The 24688-nt window shown below is 37.6% G+C and overlaps 1 protein-coding gene across 6 annotated transcripts in view; it reads left to right on the top strand.

Annotated features, from left to right (window-relative positions):
* The window catches only part of PPP1R9A (protein phosphatase 1 regulatory subunit 9A), a gene marked incomplete at both ends in the record, with an annotated part of 293236 nt that overhangs the window by 213817 nt on the left and 54731 nt on the right, over positions 1–24688 (top strand). For all 6 annotated transcript variants that reach the window (XM_079711711.1, XM_079711710.1, XM_079711708.1 and 3 more), the window contains 5 exons: positions 2546–2701; positions 17595–17648; positions 20295–20524; positions 22088–22184; positions 22889–23060. In XM_079711711.1, coding sequence (XP_079567837.1) covers positions 2546–2701; positions 17595–17648; positions 20295–20524; positions 22088–22184; positions 22889–23060 — 709 coding nt within the window. The remainder of the gene's footprint in view (positions 1–2545; positions 2702–17594; positions 17649–20294; positions 20525–22087; positions 22185–22888; positions 23061–24688) is intronic.

Here is a 24688-nt window from a genome sequence, read left to right as displayed (position 1 = left end):
CACCCCGTGTCCTCAAGTCCATTCTCTACGTCTGCGTCTTGATTCCTGTCCTGCCCCTCCTACTGAACGCTGGCAGAAGACCTCAGACCTTTCTTTCTTTCTTTTTTTAAAATTTTATTTATTTTTGGCTGCATTGGGTCTAGTTGCAGCACGTGGGCTCAGTAGTTGCAGCGTGTGGGCCCTAGAGTGCGCGGGCTTCAGTAGTTGTGGCACATGGGCTCAGTAGTTGTGGCTCAGAGGCTCTAGAGCGCAGGCTCAGTAGTTGTGGCACATGGGTTTAGTTGTTCCGCGGCATGTGGGATCTTCCCAGAACAGGGATCCAACCCGTGTCCCCTGCATTGGCAGGCAGATTCTTAACCACTGCTCCACCAGGGAATTCCCTTCAGATTGGTTTCTAAAGACCCCTAGGGTTCCAGGTGCTGATGAGCTATATAGTATAAAGATGGAGGCCAGGGCTTCCCTGGTGGCATAGTGGTTGAGAATCTGCCTGCCAATGCAGGGAACACGGGTTCGAGCCCTGGTACGGGAAGATCCCACATGATGTGGAGCAACTAAGCCCATGCGCCACAACTACTGAGCCTGCGCTCTAGAGCCTCTGAGCCACAACTGCTGAGCCCATGTGCCACAACTACTGAAGCCCACGTGCCTAGAGCCCGTGCTCCACAACAAGAGAAGCCTCTGCAATGAGAAGCCTGCGCACCGCAACTAAGAGTAGTCCCCACTCACCACAACTAGAGAAAGCCCGCACACAGCAACAAAGACCCAACACAGACAAAAATTTTTAAAAATTAAGGAAAAAAAGATGGAGGCCATCCACCTCTTTCCCTTTCAGTCAAAGCATCGCTGATTATATTTGGGCTGTTCCGGGGAAGGGGGGTTCTAACTAACATGTAACCAGTTCGTAAAATCAGTGCTCTGTATGAAATATCCTGACCTTACTTCTATACACAAATGCCACCAAAGTCAGAGTCTTCATGATAGTAGTCTCTGTGTGTGGAAAAAGAGTCTGAGGATAATGAGGCATCCTTTGTTTGTTCATCGTGGTCAATGCCCGCCAGATTCCTTAATAGAAATTGTATCTACTTCTGGACACCACAATTTAAGAGAAAATACCGAGAGCTTGGAGAGAAGTCAGAGTACAGGCGCAAAGACAATTACAGAGAATGAGACCTATGAGGAAACTAGAATTATTTTACTTTGAAAGAGAGAAGTCAGAACGGCAATTCATTAATGGTCTTCCAGAAATTAGGAATTATTACATTGAGGTTAAGGATTGGATTTCCTTCATTTGCAAACATAGTCAAGTAAATACCGTTTCAGGTTTAGCAAGAAGAATATAGTGTAGAACCAAAAGAAAAAACAACAGTAAGATGCTAAGCCTCTTTAATCAAAGGAATAGATCACTCAGTACACTATGAAATTTTTTTTAAAGGCAATATGAATCCCTAGCTGTTTTATGTATTAAATGTAATACTACCTGAAGGAACAGGGGTGAATTAAATGAACTTTGTTTTTCAACACTGTGACTCAGTGATTTATCTTTAAATTATATCAGACGGTACAGATTTCAAACAATTATTTTGAATTAGAGTCTCATAGCCTGATGCTGCCAGGAGAGGAGCTACTTTCTAATAATGTTAAGGAACTTAGTGGTGAGGAGGAATATTTATTCCAAGGGTCATGAACTCATATACCTACAGGGGCCCGTGGGTATCACGAAGGAGTGATGCTAACAGCTTAGAATAATGAATTATGGAAGTTATGGTGTATTAGAAAGTGTATCTGTGTAAAGGGACAACGACTGCTGATTCTGGCCAGTGGTTATCATGTTGTTATATGCCTATATTGCCAGATCTTTGGCTTTCTCAAGAAAAACTGGAAATCTAGAATCTTAGGTGAAAGTTTTTAACATTGCCAAAATGCTGAGATTTATTAAAGTAGCACTGTATAGGCAAAGCAATACACCTGTGTGGGCTGTAAGTTAGAAACCTTTGGTTAATCGTTTAGGTCACTAGTTAACCACCACGTTAGTTAAACAAACAAATGAAACAGAGCTGATTAAACTCTAAAACTTAGGAGAATCAATCTGCTAAACCTTTGTAAGGCTTAATTAAGGTCCTTTCCAACTCGATGAATCTTTTGGTCTCCCCTTCCTTCTTCCCTGCTGTCAATATTGGGTGACTTATTCATTACAGGTGGTGGGAGTTTAAAGGAATTCCTTATTTCCCTTAGCAACATAATTTTATTTAGTAAAAACATCAAACACTTTGATTTAAAATAAAGATTTTGTTGCTTTACTAAAGATACTGCTGATGCTATCAAATTTTTAGAAATGCACTTAGAAATGGCATAGACATGTCACTTTGGATCGTTGAACTAACATTTGTTTGTAACATTGGCTGAATGAGGCATGCTTGACTCAAAAGCCTACTTACACTTTTACCATTTGGTGACATATTTTATTTCTCTTTTATAAAATATTTTAAAATAACCCACCTCCACATGGGTAAGGACAGCTGGATTTCTGAAATCCCCTTCCTTTCAGACAGGAGAATATGCCACAGATGAAGAGGAGGATGAGGTAGGACCTGTTCTTCCTGGCGGTGACATCGCCATTGAAGTCTTCGAGCTGCCTGAGAATGAGGACATGTTTTCCCCATCAGACCTGGACACAAGCAAGCTCAGTCACAAGTTCAAAGAGGTAAGTTGCTGATCTGCAATGTATTTTTCTATAGCTGTCTATTTCATTATTAAGTATATGTATTTGTTTGAAAAGTGTATTAAGAATAATCAGTTTTCTAAAGAAAGCCTTTCAGTAACAGATTGTCCTGAATCTCATTGAAGTTCAAGGCAAAAGTTAAGTAGATCTCATTCCACAGTCATTAATTTAAATGCTTGTTATTTGTCATAGTGACAGTTTTTAACTTGTCTGTTCCATAGTTTCAAGCTATAGCTTAAATTTGCAGTTTTCGTGTCAACGTTATATTTGTAAAGCTTTATGAAAGTTTTGGGACCTGGCTTTCCTCGAAGGCAATGATTTCTAAAAAGGCTTTTGTTTTTCTTTTCCTAAAATAGACAAGGTTCCAACAGGGATCAGATGATATTCCCAAGTGGTTTAATTGAAGAAAGTTTAACGAATGAACTTTGAGTAGAGTTAACAGAACTACCAAGGGATGGTGCAGTGCAGAGGGACTGGCCACAGGGGAAGTTGTTACCATCTTTTGGCTTAATGGGTAAAGAGGGAAAGAGATTACCTTTTTTTGAAGGAGGGCCATTCAACATCTGCAGCTTTGTAAGATGCAACCACTGCTAAAAACTACATCCTGGGGGTAAGGGTGATAATATACCAAGACCCTTCTGTCCTCTTGTTGATGCCTCCCATCAGCCTAACCCAGGCAGGGGAGCCTGGGAGATTCAGTCTTGAAATCTGAAGAGATCAGCCTCCTGAGGCAGGAGCTGTCAGAAAAGGGCCAGGAATGGATCCTGAGGGGGCAAATGCAGATAACCACAAAAACTCTTCTTTCAAATTAACTTCTCAGAACCCCAACTTGTAAAACAGAAACAGTGATGAATGGGTCCACAAGCATTTTATTCTTCATTGCTTTGTGGAACATCCTCCGTTGTTGGAGACAAGTATGTCATTATTTACAGCCTGCCCACAATAACCCTGAAGCACTGAGACTTGAAAACCATTGTTTTGTGGTTGCGAGTCTCTTAGGGACTTGACCACTTGGAAAATATATTCTCCTATTCATGAAAAACAAGGATTATAATTGCAGATTTATAATTTATAAATTTATTTATAATTTCTAATTTTGATGTATTATAAACAGGTCAATTTTATATGTTCTCATGTTTTACCTAATACACCTAGCACATTGACTTACCTTTTTAATTCCCTATGACAAATTTATAGTTGTGAGACCAGTGTCAAAGTGAATGTACTTTTCAAATATAAGTTTTTATTAAATAAAACAACTTATGTTCATTATAGAGTTTTAGAAAATACAGATTTGTATAAATGCCAAAAAATCATTCCTAATCCCAGTATTGTGGTATTTGGGATTGTAGGATGTATACTGTGTTAAATTCCTGCTCTTGATACTTAAAAATGTATTATTAGGATTTTCCCATGTCATCAAATATTTTTCCATGAATGATGCTTATTTACTGTTTCATCTTATGGATCTTATATAATTTACTTAATTCTTTGTTTTGGAACATATCTTTTGTTTCCAGGTCTTTTTAAATTATTAAAAGTAATGTTGCAATAAATATTGCAATAAATTATCCTTAGGATAATTTCTTACAGTGGAATTATTAGATCAAAGAATATGAATATTTTGGGGACTTGTACTTAATGCCAAGTTGCCACCAGAATGGCTTTTCTTGGTAATATAGAAATTTATTTATGTCACCCAGTGGTTTCGAGTGCCCATTTCTCTTCCACATATTGTTATTTTTCAGGTTGAACCATTTCCACTTATATAGTTCACAGAGTCCTTGAGGCAAAATACATGGGTTTGTCAGATGATTTATGACTATTCCTAGTTCTAAATCAGATACAAACGTCTCAGTGACAATGAAGTACACTATTATATAATGATTAGAATTCTCTTATAGTAGGAGTAGCAATGCCTATCTTAGGACCATTTCTTAGAAAGTCTTTCTAGATTAACTGATATCTTCAAAGAAAAATGCAGAAAAAGAAAGTTCTTCTGCAGGAAGTGACTGAGTGGGAGGAAGTGGTATAATCTGTTTCTCTTCGGCTCTGATTTGGCCCAGTAATACATATTATCTGAAGAGTAGATGAACTATTTGTTCTTTAAGAAATCTTCCTTGAGAAAAGACAGTCTCTTCAATAAGTGTTGCTGGGAAAACTGGACTGCTACATGTAAAAGAATGAAATTAGAACACTCCCTAACACCATACACAAAAATAAACACGAAATGGATTGAAGACCTAAATGTAAGACCGGACACTATAAAACTCTTAGATGAAAACATAGGAAGAACACTCTTTGACATAAATCACAGCAAGATCCTTTTTGACCCACCTCCTAGAGTAGTGGAAACAAAAACAAAAATAAACAAATGGGACCTAATGAAACTTAAAAGCTTTTGCACGGCAAAGGAAACTATAGACGAAAAGACAACCCTCAGAATGGGAGAAAATATTTGCAAATGAATCAACGGACAAAGGATTAATCTCCAAAATATATAAACAGCTTATACAGCTCAATAACAAGAAAACAAACAACCCAATCAAAAAATGGGCAGAAGACCTAAATAGACATTTCTTCAAGGAAGACATACAGATGGCCAAGAAGCACATGAAAAGCTGCTCAACATCACTAATTATTAGAGAAATGCAAATCAAAACTACAATGAGGTATCAGCTCATGCCAGTTAGAATGGACATCATCAGAAAATCTACAAACAACAAATGCTGGAGAGGGTGCGGAGAAAAGGGAACCCTCTTGCACTGTTGGTGGGAATGTATATTGATACAGCCACTATGGAGAACAGTATGGAGGTTCCTTAAAAAACTAAAAATAGAATTACCATATGACCCAGCAATCCCACTACTGGGCATATACCCAGAGAAAACCATAATTTAAAAAGACACATGCACCCCAATGTTCATCACAGCACTATTTACAATAGCCAGGTCATGGAAGCAACCTAAATGCCCATCGACAGACGAATGGATAAAGAAGATGTGGTACATATGTACAATGGAATATTACTCAGCCATAAAAAGGAATGGAATTGGGTCGTTTGTAGAGACGTGGATGGACCTAGAGGCTGTCATACAGAGTGAAGTAAGTCAGAAAAAGAAAAACAAATATCGTATATTAATGCATATATGTGGAATCTAGAAAAATGGTACAAATGAATCGGTTTTCAAGGCAGAAATAGAGACAGATGTAGAGAACAAATGTGTGGACACCAAGGGGGAAAAGGGGGTGGTGGTGGTGGGATGAACTAGGAGATTGGGATTGACATGTATACACTAATATGTATAAAATAGGTAACTAATAAGAACCTGCTTAAAAAAAAAATACCCTAGGACCTTCTAGGAAATCTAAGAGGACTCAGTCATATTCAGTAGATGCCCCTGCCTTGCTTATATTCCTCATTTTACTGATTGTAGCTTGTATTGTTTTCCTCATCTCATTCTTGCTACACTTTGGGAAATCCTCACATATTTTGTGCTAATTAACATAACACTCTCAATTTAGTCTGTCTCTTTGTTATTGTCCACTCACCTTCCCATCTTCTGACATACATCTAATGAAAGAAATAGAGGAATAAAAAGCTGTGATCATTCACAAATGTCCTTGATAGTTGCCCATGGAATTCCAAGGGTCTTCTGAAGTATTATATTTTTGTTTGTTTCTTTTGTGTTTGTGGTTGCAGTTGTGATCGATGGTGCTGTGATTTTGGTGAGCCTCTGATAAATCTGTTCAAATAAATTCTTGTTCCAATCAACAACAAAAAAAGAATAATACCATTTGGTTTCATTTATATGTGGAATCCAAAAAAAAAATAAAAAAATCTTCCTTGAATGTTGTAACTCTCAATCCAACTTTGAGGCAGTGAGAACAAGGTTGTGTACCCTGGCAAAAGCCTATTATATAGCTCTTCCATGTTGCCAGGTAAGCAGGACCCCTACTCTTTGTTAGATAATTGAGCTGGAAATAGGGTACACATTTTTTTAATGGAAGCTAAAGAGCCTAAAAAGCAGAAATAGTATATAGAAGGTTATAGCCTCCATTTTCTGAATTGAGCCAAGGACTCAGTGCTCCATAAATATTGTTTGAAGTTGACTCCATAGCGCAGACAGCTGCGTGATCTGGACCAAGGGTTGGCAAACTATGGCCCATTGGCCAAATTGGGCCTGCTGCCTTATTTTGTAAATAAAGCTTTATTCAAGCACAGCCATGGATATGCATTTATTTATTGTTTGTGGTTGCTTTTATTCTACAACAGTAAAGCTGAGTAGTTGTACAGAGACCATATGGCCTCCAAATCCTAAATTCTTTGCTGTTTGGACTTTTACAGAAAATGGCTGCTGATGTTGGTGTAGGCTGCTCCATGATCTGGACCCATTATATATAGCATGGCTGATTTAGTTTTAGCCTGAGTAACCAAATCTGTAATTTTAATTTTGGCTTTTAAGAATTGGAGGTTAGTCACCACCTCTAGAACAGACAAATACCACATCATTTCACTTCTAATCCTTTTATTCTCTTTTGTTTTATATTTAACATATGAATATATTTATTTCTTCAGGAGATTGCTACTCAATATCAACTGTGTGGCCCTCTGTCACAGGATTTGTATCTTGTACACTGCCACTACCACAGTTTGAAATTTCTTTATGTGATTAACATACACGCCCAAATACTGTACAGTGTTAGATATTTTTCACAAGATTATACACAAAACCTGGGGTGGAGGTGGAGAGTCATTTTGTGTTGGAGTCTGTAGAAAGTCTCATATTACAGAGAGTTCTCTTAATTACATTATTTCAAGCAAAAGTATATGTTACACTGTTTGGGCAAAGCAAATTAGACTAACATTCTCTCAGTCATTCCTACTTTTAGCCCATTATGTATCTTGCTACTAGACTCTAAGCTTCTCTGTTTTTGCTGAATATTGTACCCACAGTCTTTGCACAGTTCTTGGCATAGAGTTAGTGGTTAAATATTTGGTGAATGAATGGTATCAGGCATATACTAGAATTTGTTGTATAAACAAGACAACTCCCTAATTTAATTTTCCCAAATAGCTGACAAGGGGGCTAGCACTTTTATTACATGCTCATTTACCCATTTCCTTCTGGTTGGAGGCCCAGCATTATTATCTACAGTATTTGTGCCTTCACACTCTGGACTGCTTTTGGTCTTCATATTGCGTTCCACTTTCTCATTAATTTTTGGTGCCGTACTGTTAGAATATATATAAAACATTGATGGAGGGCTTCCCTGGTGGTGCAGTGGTTGAGGGACCACCTGCCGATGCAGGGGACACGGGTTTGTGCCCCGGTCTGGGAAGATCCCACATGCCGCAGAGCGGCTGGGCCCGTGAGCCATGGCCGTTGAGCCTGCGCATCCAGAGCCTGTGCTCCGCAGCGGGAGAGGCCACAACAGTGAGAGGCCCGTGTACCGCAAAAAAGAAAACAAAACCAAACATTGATGGAATAAATCAGATCCATCTAACTCTTCTCTTCAGAAATTGTTACTTTTCAACTTATTCAAGAAAACACTTGAATCACTTTGACTCCCTTGAAAAAACTTCCTTGCATTTTCTTACTGTAATTACATTAAGATAGTAAATTAACTTGCAGAAAACTGGCATTTTTATCACATTGACTCTTTTAATCCAAGTTTATGGAATGTATCTGTTTAATTCAAGCCATTTTTTCTGACCCTCTCTTAAATTTTATAGTCCCCTCTATTATATAAATGTCACCTAAGAAAATCTTAACTAGAGTGGATTAATCAAAAGCTGCCACAAAGGTTATATTAGCTCCAATATAAGTTAAGAAGTCTTCTCTATTTTTCATTTTCAGAAATGACTTTTATAAGAGACACTTAATGACTTGCATAAGGTGGCAATTTCTGTTCCCTGAAAGTTTGTTATTACTCAGTTGTAAAACCATCTGTGCCTTTGTGGAGGAAGATTTGAAATACTTTTTTATAATAGCTATTAGTCTTTTCAAGTTTTCAAGTTTTTCTTGGGCCAATTTTGGTATTTTGTATTTCTCAAGAAATTCATATATTTCCTCTAGGCATTCATATTTATTAACTTATATTTTTATAATATACCTTTAAAATACTGAAATCTTTAGTATCTATAACTAGTTTTTTAAAATTCTTTTCTTTATTTGAGTACTTTCAATTTTTTCTCAGTGTTTTTTTCTAGAATTTATCTGTCATGTTAGCTTTACATTTCTTTTTAAATTAAAAAATACTTATTATTCCCTACCAATATCTTTATTTTTCCTCCTTTTTTATTTTTTGGCATTAATCAGTTGCACTTGGTACATTTACTTTTGATAACCCTTACAGTCTGATAAGTGTATTTAAAGCTGTAGTTTTTTTCTGAATATTGCTTTAGCTACATGTCACAATTTTTTTTTACATTTAAAATGCCACTGCCATTTAGATGTAATTTGTTTTGCAATTTCCTCTTTAACACAAGAATTATGTAGTGGCATATTTTACTTTCCACACATATCAACTTTATTTTGCTATCCTTTTGTTATTGGCTTCTAATTTTATCACACTATTCAGAAAACATATTCCATATGGTAGCTATTTAGAATTTTCAAGACATCTTTTGTAACTTAATTCATAAGTAGTTGTATCTAAATATTGCTCATGTATGTAAAAAGCACACATATTCTGTGCTTGGGTATGAAATTTATATAAGTTAAATTTATATAGATAAGATTAATAATACAAACACACACGTCTTCTCTGCAGTGTGGCTTAGATTTTGTTGGCTTGATGTACTAATTCTGAAAAGCATATGTTAAAGTTACCAGCTACAGTTGTTTCTTTCTTCCTATAATTCTAGCAATTGTAGTTTTATACTTTTTTTTTTTTTTTTTCGGTATGCGGGCCTCTCACTGCCGTGGCCTCTCCCGTCGCGGAGCACAGGCTCCGGAGCGCAGGCTCAGCGGCCATGGCTCACGGGCCCAGCCGCTCCGCGGCACGTGGGATCCTCCCGGACCGGGGCACGAACCCGTGTCCCCTGCATCGGCAGGCAGACTCCCAACCACTGCGCCACCAGGGAAGCCCTAGTTTTATACATTTTAAATCTTTGTTGTTAGCTGCCTATATGTTCATGATTATTACAGCTTTTTGATTTATTGTAACATCTCCCTTGTTTCTAATGATGCATTTTATCCCAAATTCTATTTTGTCTGATAGTAAAAATTCAACACTGGCTTCCTTTTGCTTCATATCTGCTTCACAGTATCTATTTCTTCCATCTCTTTGTTTTCAGCCATTCTGTATCCTTTTGCACAATTGTGTTTCCTTCAGTCAACCTATTCCTAAATCTTATTTTTACACTACTCTAGGAGTCTTTGTCAGTTAATTGGTGAGTTTGCCCCATTTATATTTACTTTAATCATTTTAATATTAGAACTTACATCTACCACCTTATTTCGTATATTACAGTTTCCATGCTTCTTGTTTTGTTTTGATCTTTTTATCTACTTGCCATTAGATACATCAGATTTTCATCTGCTGCTTAAAAGTTATACATTTTTATTCTATTCTTCTAGAGATTACCCTTGAGTAACTTTGACTCAGTCTTAGGATATTTTCTCCCAGCAATATAGAAAGCAGATCAGCAGCTATGTCTTTACCATTTAACAAAATGATAGCCATAGCATATGCTTATCTACCTCTCCTCTCCTCTAATTCTAATTATCATGACACAGGAATGATAATTAGCTGGTTTTAATACTTTGATTCACAACCTTTTCCCCTGAAAATGTTGTAGGACAAGCTTCACTGTTTTGAACTAGCATTGCATACTGTAAAGGAAAAGTCTAATGACAACAGATATTTGGATGCTTGTATTACTTTAACCTTGTACTTTAAATTTTTTATCACAATTTCTTTTTTTTTTAAACAACTTTATTGGAGTATAATTGCTTTACAATGTTCTGTTAGTTTCTGCTGTATAACAAAGTGAGTCAGCTATATGTATACATATATCCCTATATCCCCTCCCTCTTGTGTCTCCCTCCCACCCTCCCTATCCCACCCCTCTAGGTGGTCACAAAGCACCAAGCTGATCTCCCTGTGCTATGTGGCTGCTTCCCACTAGCTATCTATTTTACATTTGGCAGTGTATGTATGTCCATGCCACTCTCTCACTTTGTCCCACCTTACCCTTCTCGCTCCCTGTGTCCTCAATCTGTTCTCTACATCTGCATCTGTATATATTTGTTAGCATTTGTTAGCATATGGTATTTGTTTTTCTCTTTCTGACTTACTTCACTCTGTATGACAGACTCTGGGTCCATCCACTTCACTACAAATAACTCAATTTCATTTCTTTTTGTGGCTGAGTAATATTCCACTGTATATATGTGCCACATCTTCTTTAAAGTTTCTTGAAGTAGGGCTCCTTTCATTCATTTTTTTCTTCCAATCTGCTTTCCTTGTTTTATGTTTGTGCTTATGTTTTCATTTTAGTCTATGAATATTTTCTTCATTTTTAATTTTTTTCAGTTTCTGTTTCTTTTCTAGAAACCCTGTCTTCAGTATTATCTTCTTTATGTTTCTTTTCTGTTTTTTTCTCTTTCTGAGATTGTTCTCAAATGTGTCCTCTCATGTCAATGATTCAGTTTTCTGTAGCATTAAATATGCTTTTAACTTCAAGTTCAGGTATGCTCTTTAGCACCTCTAAAATGACTTAATTCTCTTAATTACATTTTTAGTTTCCTTACTCTCCACTCATTCCTCATGCTTCTTCACTTTCTCTTCATCCTGGTGTTCCATAGAGTTACTTTAAAATGTCTTTTTTTTAATGGGATATATAATTTTCACAGGTTTACTTATTTGAATTTTCAAGTTGATACTCTCTTTTCCTTGATCTGAAGTATTTAGTAATAAACTCAGTTTTGCCTTTTTCTCATTTATTTACCTTGAAATGAGGCAAAAACCTTTTTTTGTATTCAAGCAGCGATTATCCACTTTTAAAAATTACAAATCCCATTTCTAGACCTACATCAAGAGGACATATCTATGTGCCTAGTTTCTGTTTTCTGGCAACCTATCATCTAAAGCAGTTCTCTGTACTAAGGTGGGATATCCAAATCTCGCCACTCAGTTCTTGAAGTTAAAGGGAAAAAAAAGTTACTCCTTGTTATCAAAGCACTTACTGTGACTGGCTCTGTCTGTATTGCTACACTTTGGGGTCTGCAGGTGAAAGTAGGCAATGCGCCACTATCAGCCACCTTTCCTGCATTCTTTTCCTCATCTAGCAGTTGCTTTCTGAATGAATATGGAAGGTGGAGAGTTAGAGAACTTGGTTTGAGGACAGCTCCTGGGAAGGACAGTGGAGGTTGCCCATCTTCCTCACTGGATAGACCTGCTATCTCAAGCAATCAGTGAGAGAGACACAAAGCATCTCCCTGTCTTTAGAGTGAAGCTTGACTAGATTTTTCTTAATTCAACTTCATGACTCCTTCATATTCTAGTAACAGTTGTTTCTAGTTTCAGTGTCAATTTGGTTGTGAGTTTTTCCTTTGTAATGTGATTTCACTGGAAATTTAGTGGGAAGTAGGAAGAGGTTGAATTGGAAACTGCTGGCCAGGTGCCATTTCAGTGGACTATCCAGTGTTTCCCCTCCACCATTCCTTCTCGGCAGTCATAGATATTAGCTCCCAGTAAAATCAGTTCTGCATTTGTCTTGAGGAAAAAATATGGAGTGTAAAAAATTGTGTTATTTTGCTTACATAAGTCATAGAGAATCTATGAAAAGTAATCTAGAAGAAGTTATTAATGCATTAGATAGTAATCTTTATGGAACTTTTCATTAATACGTAGAGAAGGTAAAAAATGTTACGTACTTAACAAGAAACAGATACTTATTTAAAGAGTAGCTGGGCTTCCCTGGTGGCGCAGTGGTTGAGAGTCCGCCTGCCGATGCAGGGGACATAGGTTCGTGCCCCAGTCCGGGAAGATCCCACATGCCATGGAGTGGCTGGGCCCGTGAGCCATGGCTGCTGAGCCTGCGCGTCTGGAGCCTGTGCTCCGCAACAGGAGAGGCCACAGCAGTGAGAGGCCCGCGCACCTCAAAAAAAAAAAAAAAGAGTAACTGTAATTACAGGCTGTCACCTACATCCAGCACCTTCACCATCAATAACCAGTTTATGAGCACCTCCTTAGAGAATGACCCTGTGCTGCATATACTGCAGTTAGTGTTGCCATTCACATTAGGTTATATCATTCAATCAGCTGATTTCAGCTAGTTTTGCATAATCTGTTTCCTGAGAAAAACACTTTTGTTAATATAAAGATAGGTACCATATATAAACCTTTGAGCAGAAATTATAAAGCAATATGGCATAGCTTCATTTTAACAGCACCAAAGTATAGGCAAAAACAGCACTTATTTCTTCTTTTGTGGAACTTCACCGTCATGGGTAAGACAGACTGCAGTCAAATTATCACAGAGATCATTGTAAAAATTCTTATTCCAGTGCTGAAACCGCTTCATAAAGTTGTATGCAAATATCAGTTATTATTTTGCCCTTGTAAAGTAAAAACAGAGAATGTCGCTCTTATCTGTAAAATCTCTAGTACTAGAGCGCTCTTAAAATCTTTCCTGCAAAGATAACATTTTTCCTTTTTAAAGAAAAATGTTTTTCATGCTTGCACAGGATGAGTAAAGAGTGCAAAAGTTCAGTTTTACAATGTTTATGTGTAAGGATGTTTCTATTTCTAGTGCAGTTATATTTGGATTATATCGATTCAGTCATGTGAGTGTATGTTCTGTATTCATATTTTTGAAAGAAATAAATAGAAAATAAACACAGCGGGTACACCTGCAGAATGTTATATGAAAGCTACTGTTCTCCACGGGAGTGTGTGTGTTAATTTGTGCTGTAATCCTGGGGTGGATATTGATGCCATTCATGTTCAAGATGACAGAAGAGATGAAAGAGATTGGCCTTATAAGTTGAGAGACACTGACCTGCAGTCCTTAACCTTTTCTTTTTATTTGTTTCCTCCCTTCCCAAGTCTTTTCACCAAACCTAGATTCTCTGAAGCCCAAACGGTCCAACAGGTATTTCAGGCTCTGTTTCTATTAACCAGCCCTGTAGACCCTGCCCCCTGCAGTCAGCCTGACCAGTCTCCGGGGTTGTCTGCAAACCCTTACACCTGTACTCTGGAAAGGCTATTAAACGTGAAAGGAGAACTGCTCTAGAATAAGAAAACTCAACTTTGTACGCACTGTGCTTCTTTTGTCAAGTCACTTCACCTCTATGAACAGCAATTTCCTCTTGCTCATGAAATGGAGGTATCCCAGGCCCATCGTGCCCACTTTGCCTGGGAGGCAGGGTCCATAGTTGGAGATATGACACGTAGGCCAAAGCTGCAGGTCACCTGAAGTTTCTCTCCCAAGTTTTTCTGAGGCATCTGGGAACTTCTCTCAGGAGGTGGTGGTATATATTAATTTCCCTGTAGTAAGTGTTTCGAAGGTAGGTTCTATGTCACTTTCGTGTATCCTCAACGACTAGCACAGCACCTGGCACATAGTCTCATTCAGTAAATGCTGGTTGAATAATGAGGGAGAGATTTCTTTCTAAGTTCCATGACTAGTAACAGCTGACTGAGCACCATGTTGTATGTAGTGCCAGAACACTCAGCCTACCAGAAGGGATCCGTGGTTTCCAGGTGGAGTCCTACTTTCTCATCTGGGAGGTCACAGTGATCACATATGCCTCAGGGTTTCTCTGATGATCAAATGAAAAATGTATTCCAAAGCTGGTTCAGATGAGGGGCGTAAGGAAGGGAGGAACAGAGGTAGGTGGAGTCAGACCTGGGATAATTTCCACTCCACCACCTGCTTCTGCTGGGAACTTGAAGAAGCCATGTAACTTCTCTGAGCCTCTTTCCCTGTCTGAACAGCGAGGTTAACAGTGCCTGTCCTGCCTCCCTTACAGATTCATTTGCAGTGAGGAAGGAGATGATGGAAAAGGGAAAAAGTGTCCTACAAATGTAAGAAACTTAGTATTAGAGGAGAGGACTGTGGACTGGAATTTGTAAAACCTGGCTTTGGCACTTACTAGCTCTGCAACTTAAACTACTGAAACACAGTTTCTTCCTATATAAAATGAAAGTGTTAGATTAGTTTATTTTTAATGCTTTTCCTGTTAATAGTGATGGATTTGTAGAAATTCTCTTAATATGCATGCAAGATGAAAATAATCACATATCTATAATTTTCAGCCTTATGAGTACTGGGGGAAACCTCACACTAAAACTTTTGTCCATCTTCTGAATAATTTCTGAATTTACAGACCTCATTCTGCTTTACTGTAGCTAAAGGATTGGGCTATACTGAGTAACACTTCAAGCTTTTTTTTTTTTTTTTTTTGAAGGTTCTCTACAAAAATTATAATGAGCCTGAGGGAGGAGTACTTTGTACAGTGGTGGGAATTGGGGAGCCCGCCAGCCCCCCCAGCACTGAGAGAACAGGGAGGGGGCTGAGGCCGTACACGGACAGGGAACAGGAGAGAAAGGGAACAGGAGAGAAAGGGCAGCACCTGGGGCTCCGGGTTCTCACCTCACCGCTTACGAGTTCAGCTGTCTTCTGTTATCTGTTTCGCTAAGATGGGAGGGGCGGGATAACTGAAAATCAACTTGGCTGCATCGCAGTTTCACGTCGGTTTGTCCCACACATCAGCGGATTAGTCTAGTGTATGCATTCATAGGGATGAAAATGCTGGCTTGGGACGAGAATTCCTAGACTCTTCAGCCTTGACAACCATCTCCAGGCCCTTCATTTCATAAGTGTCACACCTGGAGTACTTGCAGGGGCCTTGGGCGTTCTTCCCACCTAGCCCTCTCATTTTTCACATGGGAAACCGGGGCCCAGAGAAGTAGCTTGCTGGAGAACATGGCGATTTGAACAAAGAAAATCCAAAGTCCCAACAAGTTGTATTGCAATATATTACCCTACAGGGTGTTAACCACCGAGAAAGTAAGATATGGCACTTCCTCCTAGCTGCGGTGTTCATCAAAAAGTCTGCCTTTTTGATTTCTTGCTACTCTTCAGCTTAGAACCAGAGGGCTTTTATTTCAGGTGCAACGTTTTACAGCATTTAGCACTTTTAACTGAGAAGTAGAGTTAGGGTAATCATATTTGAGTTCTTCAAATCCTTCTTTCTTAGTCTTGGCTAACTTTACAGAGGACTTATCTGTGCTAGACACTGTGCTAACGAAGAGTACTTCCTCTCTAGAGACTGTTAGAGCACAGAAGGCCCTGGGAACAGTGAGGGTGAAAGGAGCAAGAGCCGAAGAGGCAAGAGCGACCAGGTCTGAAAGCAGGAGAGTGGGGCAGAATCAGGTCTGAAAGTTTCACGGTCACCCCTGTAGCTGCAGAGCCCGCAGAGCTTTAAGCCCAACAGGAAACCTGAAAGCATCCCTGAGGGGGCATTTTGCAGGGAGCGTGGGGCCTCTCAGTTTCTGGGCTTTTATTCATCAGCATCTAAGGGTGTTGAATGAATCCTGTCCTTGACTCTAACTTCTTTCCCTCCTCATCCTTCCCATACGCCCCTGCTGGCCAGGTGGAAACCAAGGAAGTACGGATTACAAACCAGAGAGAGAGCTGAGGGTTATGAGGCGGTGTCATCTCCAGACGTGCTCGTTTCTGTCTTTTCATTAGCCGTCTTTCTGATAAGAAAATCCTGAACTTATTTGATTACAGTAATATGGGAAGTTTACAGTCCCTCTGTACAATCCTAAATTCAAAATGCTCTGAGACAGTTTTTAAAAATAATTTTGTGGCACACTCACTTGGGTGGTAAACCTGACCAAAACTGACAGGATGCTACAGTCTTACAGTCTTTAGGTACCTCCCTTAGTGAGAATATTCACGTTTGGTGGCAAACATATTCATGTGTTTGATTACAGAGTTGCCTCCACAGACCCTGCTGTGGGCAATAAGCAATTTATGGAAAAATGCATTTTACTACGTTTCTGAAATTGAAAGAACTCGGAATTCTAAAAACATCTGGCCCCAAGGATTTTAGAAAAGTGATTTTCAACCCATAAATCGTTTTCCGTAAATTTTGGTGTATTTATTTATCCCTTAAGGAATGAACGTTTCCTTCGTTTTTCTTCCCTATGAAGAAAAAGTGGTGGGGGGAGGGGAGAAGCAAGGGGAGAAGCAAAACAAATCTAAATGGTGGCTTTCAGGAGAATAAACTGTAGCTGAAGCTTTGGGGGTGGGGGTCTAGGTCCTCAATAGGAGTAGATCTTCTAAAGGACAGAAATCTAGATCTGTACTTTTCCTGCAATAAAAAAAAAAAAATTACAGATTTCGCCGCGGAACTGCAACATCCTCTTCTCCAGCTTTGCAGCAGCCTGAGCTGTAAAAGAGCTGCTAAGCCTAAAATGCGTGCGACTCACGGAACCAGAGCGCCACCTTTCTTCCAGATTTGGAATTGAAGCTTCCCGCGGCCACTGGCTGACTTGCCTGCCGAGGCTTGTTCAATCCACAAGACTGCAAGGAAACAATTCCTTGACACTCAAATCATAAAGGAAGAGCTGAAAAGAGGGCAAGAAAATGTGTTTCCTTCTATTTGGTCCCTGAACAATTAAATTCGTAACCTAATCTGATGTTAGGGAGTGTGGGCCATAAACCCCATGTTTAATTAGTTTGCACCTAGAAAGTCATTTTACACACTAGACATTTTAATTTACAACCTGCTGCATTGCAGCACTTTTCTAGGCCTTCAGCTATATAATAAGGTATTCTGCTAGCTGCTGAAGCTTTAAAAATATAGATACACTTAGTTCAGACTTTTTCTTTATTTTCCATTTTCAGTTGCAAATCAAACATGCAGTTACAGAAGCAGAGATTCAAAAATTGAAGACCAAGGTAAGCACCAATACATGATGTTTGAATTGTACTTTTTAAACTTCAGATGCTATGAATAAATTCAACCCGAGGACTAAAGGAATTTGTTTCTGTGCATTTGAAAGAATACAAATGTGAGAGATTCATTTCCACTGTTAGTGGAAAAACCTGCCAGTGCATACTCTTAGGGGGTCAGCACCACCATACCCCTCAGTGAAAATAGCACAGTATTTTTAAATTACATATTTGCACATATGTGGCCCGTTCCCTCTGAGCTTTCCTCAAAAACTAAATGTTTATGTGGTGGTGTGATGAATTGGGAGATTGGGATTGACATATATACACTAATATGTATAAAATGGATAACTAATAAGAACCTGCTATTTAAAAAATAAATTAAATTTCTTAAAAAGTAAATGTTTATAATAGTTCAAGCATCCAAATTACATTTTGACCACTAATTCCTTAAGCACATGCCATTATACTATATCTCTTTATTTTATCTTAAATGTTTAATTATTTATTTTTAACTTATTCATCAGAAATAATATATTTTAACATAGCACATTACTTATCTTTCATAGAGAAAACTTCCAATTTCTAGTAATTAAATATTATGAAATTTAATTAATATATGAATAATTTATTTTAGGTGCCAGGTGCTACCAGAAATCTTTAGACAAGTGTAGTTCATGTTATTTAAATTTGTGGGGAAATACAGGTCTTGATAAAAGGAGTATGTGTTTTTAGTTTATATATGAAATAATATATAATTCAGAAGAGCATTTTTAATTGGTAAATTATAAGGTACTTGTAAGTTTCTTGAACAGTGTTTAGTTTTATCAAGTACATAATTTCAAAGATTTAAAAATATCTTTTGAGTTACTTTAAAAACACAATAATCTTTATTTTTTACGGTCTTTTAAAAATTGAGACATAATTGCTCTCACACTACTAACAGTCCGTTTCCCTGTTCACATTAGATACACTTGTTTTGGTTTTTCCATGTGTTTTAAATGGAGATGAATTAGCAAGGCTATTTTGGTTAAATGGTGTTTTTAGCTAATAACTCTGCAGCTCTTTAGTCAAAACATGTCTATACATCATTCATGGTTTCAACCAAGCTCTGTGAATAATAAGTTTTAAATTAGTAGCGGTTGGTAAATAAACAACTCGAACATGAAACATTGCTTAATAAAGGATGCAGCAAATACCCAGTCCTGTTTTAAATTGCCATGTTTCTTGTCATAGAATGGAAGAATAGAAGATTTTTTTTTAGTTGTTAGGTACAGTCAGGGAAAAAGATTCACCTGGGATTGCAAGTGCTTTAACAAAGCTTATGTGTTAGATATTTAATCTAGAAAATTCTGTAAATTAGTATTTTATATTTTTCTCAATATTATATTGGCATATAATAGCCATAGATTAGCTTGTTTTACTATGATTTTTTATATCCAAGTTGATAATAGAATTCCTAATTTTGAAATGTTTTTGACTACTTTTTACTTCGTAACCTGTTTTGCCAATATGTTTAGTTTAAAATATACATAAAAACATATATTTCCACTTTCCGAATGATTTTGGAATGTTTTAGATTTTGAAAATTGATAGTTTATAATGACTCTGCATCCTTTTGAACTTTAACGGAGGCATGTGAAGTAGATGAAGCACTCGTTTAAAGGTTAGCTGGTTATTGTGAATAAATGACCTTTGAGCTCTTACCTGAGAGATCAGTCTTGAATTTCTGCAGAAATGAGGGATTTGGACCAGTGTGTTATCTGTTCCTAAGCTTCCCTGAAAGCAGAAACCACAAGAAGCTGCCTTTCTGTCCCATCAGAGAGATTTAAATTAATTCAGCAATCATTTATATTTTTACTCACACTGTCTTTTATACTTTTATTCAAATCGGGATTTATCAGGCTCTAGAAACTCAGAACAGTGTCAGCAAAATAATGAGCTATAAACTATGTTCATGTCAGTTGAAATAAAGGATGTGATAATATCATCAAAAGGGATAGAAACAAAGTAAAAATCACTTTTATCAGATTATTATGCCCAAGGAGCTGTTCCAAACGTGCTGATGTGTTATATCACAGTTCCGATTAAAGATAACATTATTTAATCTTAGAGGACTTCAGTTACTTGTCCAAGGTTTAAAGGCCAATAATGGCAGAGCCTGGAATTCAAATCTAAACTGCATGACTCCACGGTCCCCCTCTTACCCATTAGGCCATACTGTGTGCTTCTGCCCCTCTCGCGTTCCCAGCTTGCCTCTCCCCACTCCCTGTTTAGTTAACTTTTTATTTATAATTATATGTTAAAAAAGAAAACGTGTTGAAGTTCATTGGATAGAATCAAACTCTAAAACACTTTTTCCTGCTCAGAGAATTTCATACATCACATAGTGTGATGGAAAGATCATGGGAGTTGGAATCAGATCCATGTTTTGTCATTTATCAGATGTGTGACCTTGTACAAACATTTTCACTTTTCAAGGCTCCCATTTATAATCTATGTAATAATGAAAATACTTGCTCTTCTCATCTCAGTGTGTTTGATGATTTGAGTATATGTAACAATGGAATTTAAAATACACTATAAAAATATGAGGGATTTTTGCTACAGAAGTACCCAGATAATGCTTGCTTTGATATTTGCTTTGTCCAGCTGCAAGCAGCAGAAAATGAGAAAGTGAGGTGGGAACTAGAAAAAACCCAACTCCAGCAGAATATAGAAGAGAATAAAGAAAGAATGTTGAAGTTGGAGAGCTACTGGATTGAGGCTCAAACGTTATGCCACACGGTGAATGAGCACCTCAAAGAGACTCAAAGCCAGTATCAAGCCTTGGAAAAGAAGTACAACAAGGCAAAGAAACTGATCAAGGATTTTCAACAAAAGTAAGCAGCTTCTAATGACTAAAGAATAGTTGTGTGCATCTAAAGAAGGTTTATATCCAGTAATTTCATAATATCTAGTGGAAAAGAAAAGGTGACCTCAGAGTCATGCCCCTAAGGAGCATAGTTAATGAATAAATAGACATTAAGTTTTAGAAATCTCTTGCATCATTTTTCATATGCAATTATATTTTTTCTTCTATAATTTTTTGGCAACCTCCTGTTTTGTTGTTGTTGTTAATCATTAATAGTAACTGTTAAACCATTTGAACCTCTATCCTTTTTGAAGCATCTGTGGTTTAGAAGCAAGAAGCCCAGCTGAAGTCATGCAGAATGACTATTGGATAAAGTACTTACAAAGCAGCAACTGGGGCCTTGATGAGGCTGCTTCTATGTCTATTCTTAGAATCAGTTAACTTAAGAATTTTCCCACTACAGATAGTGTAAATATTAATTAGCAAGACCTCCTGCCCTGCCACACTCTGCTTTTAAATTTCAACCGCTATTTCTGAGCTAATGCTGCTTTGCTTCCATCTGTTGAATCTTGGTGTAATTTCAGGGAGACTGGCCAGGGAGATTTTTTATGGATTTTTTTCAACAGTTACTTCTGGCTAGCTAGAATAATAGAAAGTAGCACCAGTATCTCATCTGGTCTTCTGTGTCAAGCCTTAAAAGCTAAGCATAGGGCTTCCCTGGTGGCACAGTGGTTGAGAGTCCACCTGCCGATGCAGGGGACACGGGTTTGTGCCCCGGTCCAGGAAGATCCCATATGCCGTGGAGCGGCTAGGCCCGTGAGCCATGGCCGCTGAGCCTGCGCGTCCGGAGCCTGTGCTCCACAACGGGAGAGGCCACAACAGTGAGAGGCCCGCGTACTGCAAAAAAAAAAAAAAAGTGTATTGGAAAGGGGTAATTGTTTTTATGACCACGAATTCAGTACATCACTATTTTAACTCTTTTTACCAAAAATATACCTAACTATTTCATGTAATAATTTTATAATAAATTCTACCAAATTTGCATATTGCATTCCAGACTCTCAAAATGGAGGTATTTCTCCTTCTCCCCATATTATCCTCAGGTATGTAGTGACAGCTCCCCCTCAGTGTTTCTGACCCAACAACCCCTCTACTGTCATTTATAGGAAGCAATCTTATTATAATTATCTTTTTAAAACTCTTACCATCCAGTTCCATCAGTTTACTAGGTAAATGACTTTATAAATGTGGAATTATATCTACTCGACATGTAATTATCTCCACTAAGTTATCCAACGTGGGTCATTAGTTCAGTAGCTTCTATCTAAATATGAACGGGTGCTCTAGAGTCAGGAGCTAAAGATGAAAATCTTAGTAAGCAGAATCAAAGCATTTTTCTTTACTTTGTAATCCATTAAAACATTTTATTTGCTTTCATTACTAGATACCTTTTCTCTGTGATTGAGTTTTATTTATTTAAACAGCTGTCTAGTTATTTATTTCACTGTGCAGTTCATTGCTTCTGATAAGAATTTTTACGTTTCCTCATTTGAGTGTTTGATACAATGAGATCTGTTATTTTCTTCTTAAGAGAACTTGATTTCATCAAAAGACAGGAAGCAGAAAGAAAGAAAATAGAAGAGTTGGAAAAAGCTCATCTTGTGGAAGTTCAAGGCCTGCAAGTACGGGTGAGTTATATGATCAAAGCCACTGAGTAATACGGTAGCCAGACAAAACTATAATTTGAAAAGATACATGCACCCCCATGTTCATAGCAGCACTATTTACAATAGCCAAGATGTGGAAACAACCTAAATGTCCATTGACAGATGAATGGATAAAGAAGATGTGGTACATGTATACAATGGACTATTACTCAGCCATTAAAAAGAATGAAATAGTAGAGATTATCACACTAAGTGAAGTAAGTCAGAAAGAGAAAGACAAATACCATATGATATCACTAACATGTGGAATCTAAAATACAACACAAATGAACATATCTATGAAACAGAAACAGACTTACAGACATAGGGAACAGACTTGTGGATGCCAAAGATGCAGGAGGGTTGAGGAGGGAAGGACTGGGGGTTTGGGATTAGCAGAAGCAAACTATTATATATAGTTTGGATGAACAGCAAGGTCTTACTGTATAGCACGGGGAACTATGTTCAGTATCCTGTGGTAAACCATAATGGAAAAGAATTTGAAAAGAATATATATATGTATAACTGAGTCACTTTGCTATACAGCAGAAATTAAACACAATGTTGTAAATCAACTATATTTTAATAAAATTAAAAAAAAAAGAATAATAGGGTAGTTTTGACTAGTGCTTGGAGAGAAGTGCCGATTTAGGGTTTCATGAATGGATATTTTTTTTCTCTCTTAGATTAGAGATTTGGAAGCTGAGGTGTTCAGGCTACTGAAGCAAAATGGGACTCAAGTTAACAATAACAACAACATCTTTGAGAGAAGAACATCTCTTAGTGAGGTCTCTAAAGGAGATACCTTGGAGAATTTGGATGTCAAGCAGACATCTTGTCAAGATGGCCTAAGTCAAGGTTTGTTTAACGTAACCATAAAAAATGTTTTTAATGACTGTAAAATTTGGCCTTACATTCTTCTTTTTTTAACTCAGAGATTTAAAAGTTGAAAAAGCCTTCCTGCTGTGGGAAAGAAAAAAGGGCTTATCAAAATAGGAAGTTATAATTTTTCTCTCGTCTTATCAAAAATAAATCTTTGATGTAAAGAATTAACAAAATTCCAACTCAGACAAGTCAGATATTATTTTTAAACCACCATAAAATTGATAAGCTTAATAAACTGCCTTAAATTGATAGCTCGTCCCATATAGGGTGAGTTACACTACTTAAGTATTAATTAGTAAGGCTTAAAATGAGTGATTTTTAAGTCCCTAGAAAGAAGATCTTTTTCATAACATCAGAAGGCTGACTTCTAGCACTTGGAATTCACTGAGTTAAGAAGTTCTGTGTAGTTTTCTGCTTTTACCACGATGTCCTGTGTATACGTCTCATTCTTTCCTGTCAGAGACCAAATCAGACCAGAACACGGGAAGCATTTTGTATTGTGAATGGCTGTCTTCTTTCATACACCAACCATAAATAAATCACTTATTTGCTTCCCTCACACGTGCCCGTGCATAGACTGTGTGTACAAGAATGTGTATGAATGTTTTAATACGTATAGTGTATTTATAAATTAGAGAATGTATAAGAATTTATAATGATAAATGCACAGACGGACATAAAACTTTTTATTTCATCTTTTAAAATAGGTACCTAGTAGACCTTAGAAAAAGTGAAAATAAAAGAATGTCATGTGGCAGCATTGTCGTGAAGGGACTGACAACTCACAGGCAGTGGTTTGACATGCAGTAAAACTGTGATCACTAATGAGCTGTTTAATTCTTTGATGCTCTTTCGCACATATTAAAATGTCTCCAGTGAGATTTTCCTGATAAACAAGTGTTTATATCATATCATTAACTTTCAGAACTAAACTCTTAGCCATTGAAAGTGAAAAGTATTGGAAATTTTCATTTAAAAGTAAAGTGGTATTTAGAGATTTGCATCTGTTCACTAAGTTTATATCCTTTTGCTGTGTTTTCACTTACTAAGACATAATCTGTAAATAATGCCTCCCAGGGCCTCCCTGGTGGCGCAGTGGTTGAGAGTCCGCCTGCCGATGCAGGGGATACGGGTTCGTGCCCCGGTCTGGGAGGATCCCATATGCCGCGGAGCGGCTGGGCCCGTGAGCCATGGCTGCTGAGCCTGCGCGTCCGGAGCCTGTGCTCCGCAACGGGAGAGGCCACAACGGTGAGAGGCCCGCGTACCACAAAAAAAAAAAAAAAAAAAAAAAAAAAAAAAAAAAAAAAAAAAAAAAAAATAATGCCTCCCAGGCAGTTAAAGAAGAGTATTTAGCACCAACATTACCACTAACTGAAGAGGTATGTGACATTAGGAAGGTCATTCAACTTCTCTGGCTTGGTTTTTTACTATGTATCAAAATGGCAACACTTCTTTCTTCTCCACCCTAAAGGGTGTTTGAGGTGAAAAAAAGAAATTTTATTAGAGCTTTTATGGAGTTACAATTTTTATATCTGGAACTTGATAAGATTGTTTTCTTTAAAAAGTCAGAAATCAAATCAATGTGTTTTTCTCACCTTTTT

This window comes from Hyperoodon ampullatus (genome assembly GCF_949752795.1).
Source record: "Hyperoodon ampullatus genome assembly, chromosome: 9".
Lineage (NCBI taxonomy): Eukaryota > Metazoa > Chordata > Mammalia > Artiodactyla > Ziphiidae > Hyperoodon > Hyperoodon ampullatus.
Note: the sequence above shows the minus strand (reverse complement) of the source record. Positions and strands in the feature narration are given on the sequence as shown.